The 2,351-nt window shown below is 40.2% G+C and overlaps 1 protein-coding gene across 1 annotated transcript; it reads right to left on the reverse strand.

Moving 5' to 3' along the window:
- Positions 1-1,016: 1,016 nt before the first annotated feature.
- On the reverse strand, positions 1,017-2,176 carry LOC121940883 (basic salivary proline-rich protein 4-like). Its single transcript, XM_042483564.1, has 2 exons — positions 2,016-2,176; positions 1,017-1,543 (listed from the first exon to the last, which is right to left on the reverse strand). The coding sequence occupies exons 1-2, from the start codon at positions 2,135-2,137 to the stop codon at positions 1,159-1,161; spliced, it is 507 nt and encodes a 168-aa protein (XP_042339498.1). The 5' UTR covers positions 2,138-2,176; the 3' UTR covers positions 1,017-1,158.
- Positions 2,177-2,351: the final 175 nt, after the last annotated feature.

Consider the following 2,351-nt stretch of genomic DNA (forward strand, 5'->3'; position numbering starts at 1 on the left):
ATCTCCTCCATTAATGCTGAGCTGAAAAATATGGTGAAATAATAATAATAAGCACGGAGGAGAGACGACTGTTTTTTGGGGGTTTGGGGGGGAAACTTGTACGCAGCTTTGGGAGATTTCCTTTCAAACATTTTGTCGTTTTAAGTTCTGGCAATTCAGAAAAGAAAATCTTTTTTTTCTTTAAATGTTTTTTTGGCATTTAAAACTGAAAAAAACATACTTATCTTTAAATTTCTGGATTTCTTAGAAAACATTTTTTAATGAAATCATGTTTGAACAATATTTAGAAATTCTCACCCAAAATTAAAAAAATAAATTGTTAGAGAAAAAAAGTGTTCCTAATTTTGTAAAGAACAAAAACAGCGCTGAAAATGTTTTAAAAGAAAACGTTTCAAAGAAAAATGTGTCCAAACCTTTTAAAGAAAAAAAAGACAACAATATTTAAAGAAATAATAAAAAGAAAAGTTGCCTTTTTTTTGGCAGAAAAAAAGTAGCCAACAATTTTTAAAGGAGATTAAATAGCAAACATTTACAAAGAAAAAGAAATTGCCATTTTTAAAGGGAAAAAAGGCCAAAATGAAAAAAGAAAACAGAAATAAAAAAATAAATAAAATTTAAAAAATGCCAAAATAAATACATAATGAGAAAAAGAAATAGCTTTAGAAACTTGATGGAAAAAATTGCCAACATTAAAAAAACAAATTTTGAAAGTTTGCAAGACTTTTTTTTTTAAATAAATTGGCAATAAAATAAATCTAAAATACATTAATTTAAAGCCGTTTCCCTCTTCCTGCATATGCTGGTTAGTTTTTGCAAACATTTTTATTTCGGCCCAAACGTCTGACTTGATAACAGAGTTTGTGAGACGATGTTTTGCGATAGTTCAAAGCTGATAAACGTGGTCCCAATAAATCAATAAAATCCCGAATCAGGGGTCACTTGGTGGGTTAATTCTTCCTTTAAGCAGCGCGGTGCTGCAGCACGCTGAGCTGACTGAACTCAGAAAAGACAGTTTCTGTTTTTTTCAGCTTTATTTGTGCAGACACAGATCCACAGAAAGCGCTGATACAGGATCAGCCTTGGACATTCACACGCTCTTTGAATTTCAGTAAACTTCTGTTTGGACGTTGCGGCTCAAACTGTGACCATCAGCGTAGTTCAGCGTCCTCTGAAGAGGACACTGAAGTGATGTCTCCTTTGAGGACAGCCCCACTCCTCATCACGTCTGTCGTAGCCGTTGGACTCGTTGGACTCGTTGGTCCAGCGTGCGGAGTAACGAGGGAGAAGAGGAGGCGCTCTCCGTCTGTCCTCCTGCAGGCGGGAGGACGACCTCCTGTCCGGCTCCAGCGGAGAATACCTGGACCTCCTCTCCTCTGAGCGGGGAGGTCTCCACTGATACTCAGGATGAGGAGGCGTCCATCGATACGGGTTAAAAGTGGGTCCCACGGGCAGGGGACGTAACGGTGGAGGAGGTGTGGGGAGAAGGCCGCTGTGTGAATGGCGAGGATGTGAGCGCTGGTTCGTTCCTCTTGGAGGGAAATATCTGCCGAGGAGAGACAGAAAGACGCAGGACGTTCAGAGAAAAGTCTTGAGTTATGCCCAAAAACCTGTTTTTGAGGTCACAGTGACCTTTGACCACCAAAATCTGAGCAGTTTATCCTCAAGCCCAAGTGGACGTTTGTGCCAAATTTGATGAAATTCCCTTTGGGCCTTTTTGAGACGTAAAGTTCACAAGAATGAGATGGGTCAAAGGTCACAGTGACCTTTGACCACCAACAAATGAATCGGTTTATTGTTGAGTTCAGGTGGACGTTTGTGCCTAATTTAAATGAACTCCCTACATGACGTTTTTGAGATATCACATTCACTAGAATGAGACAAACGACCCGAAAACAAAACATGAGAAAAGGATCAGCCAGTCTGCACGCGGACGACGATGATACATTTGGAGAAAGACGCCAAACAGATAATCACTTTTCGCTGAAGAGCTCCTTTGATCCGTTTTTCGTCCGTACCTTTGTTGTCGGGACTCGTTAAAGAGCGGCCGTCCCTCCTCTCTGCTGTCGGAGTCAGACGTCGGGTAGCTCGGCCGATGTGTAGCGAGGCCTCTGATTGGCTCCTGCTCGGACTCATCCATCCCCTCGTTACTGTTGGACACGACCACAAAGGACAGAAATATAAACGTTCAGATTAATCACGTCAAACTCAGAAGACAGACGTTTAAAATAATGATAATGATACAAGTAGGACCGGGCGATATGAAAAAAAGTCTGATCACGATAATTTTTTCATATCAGTCGATAACGATATTTATCTCGATAAACATCAAATCAGCATTTCTGTGGAGCTTA

The sequence above is a fragment of the Plectropomus leopardus genome, unplaced genomic scaffold (genome assembly GCF_008729295.1).
Source record: "Plectropomus leopardus isolate mb unplaced genomic scaffold, YSFRI_Pleo_2.0 unplaced_scaffold9728, whole genome shotgun sequence".
Classification (NCBI taxonomy): Eukaryota; Metazoa; Chordata; class Actinopteri; order Perciformes; family Serranidae; genus Plectropomus; species Plectropomus leopardus.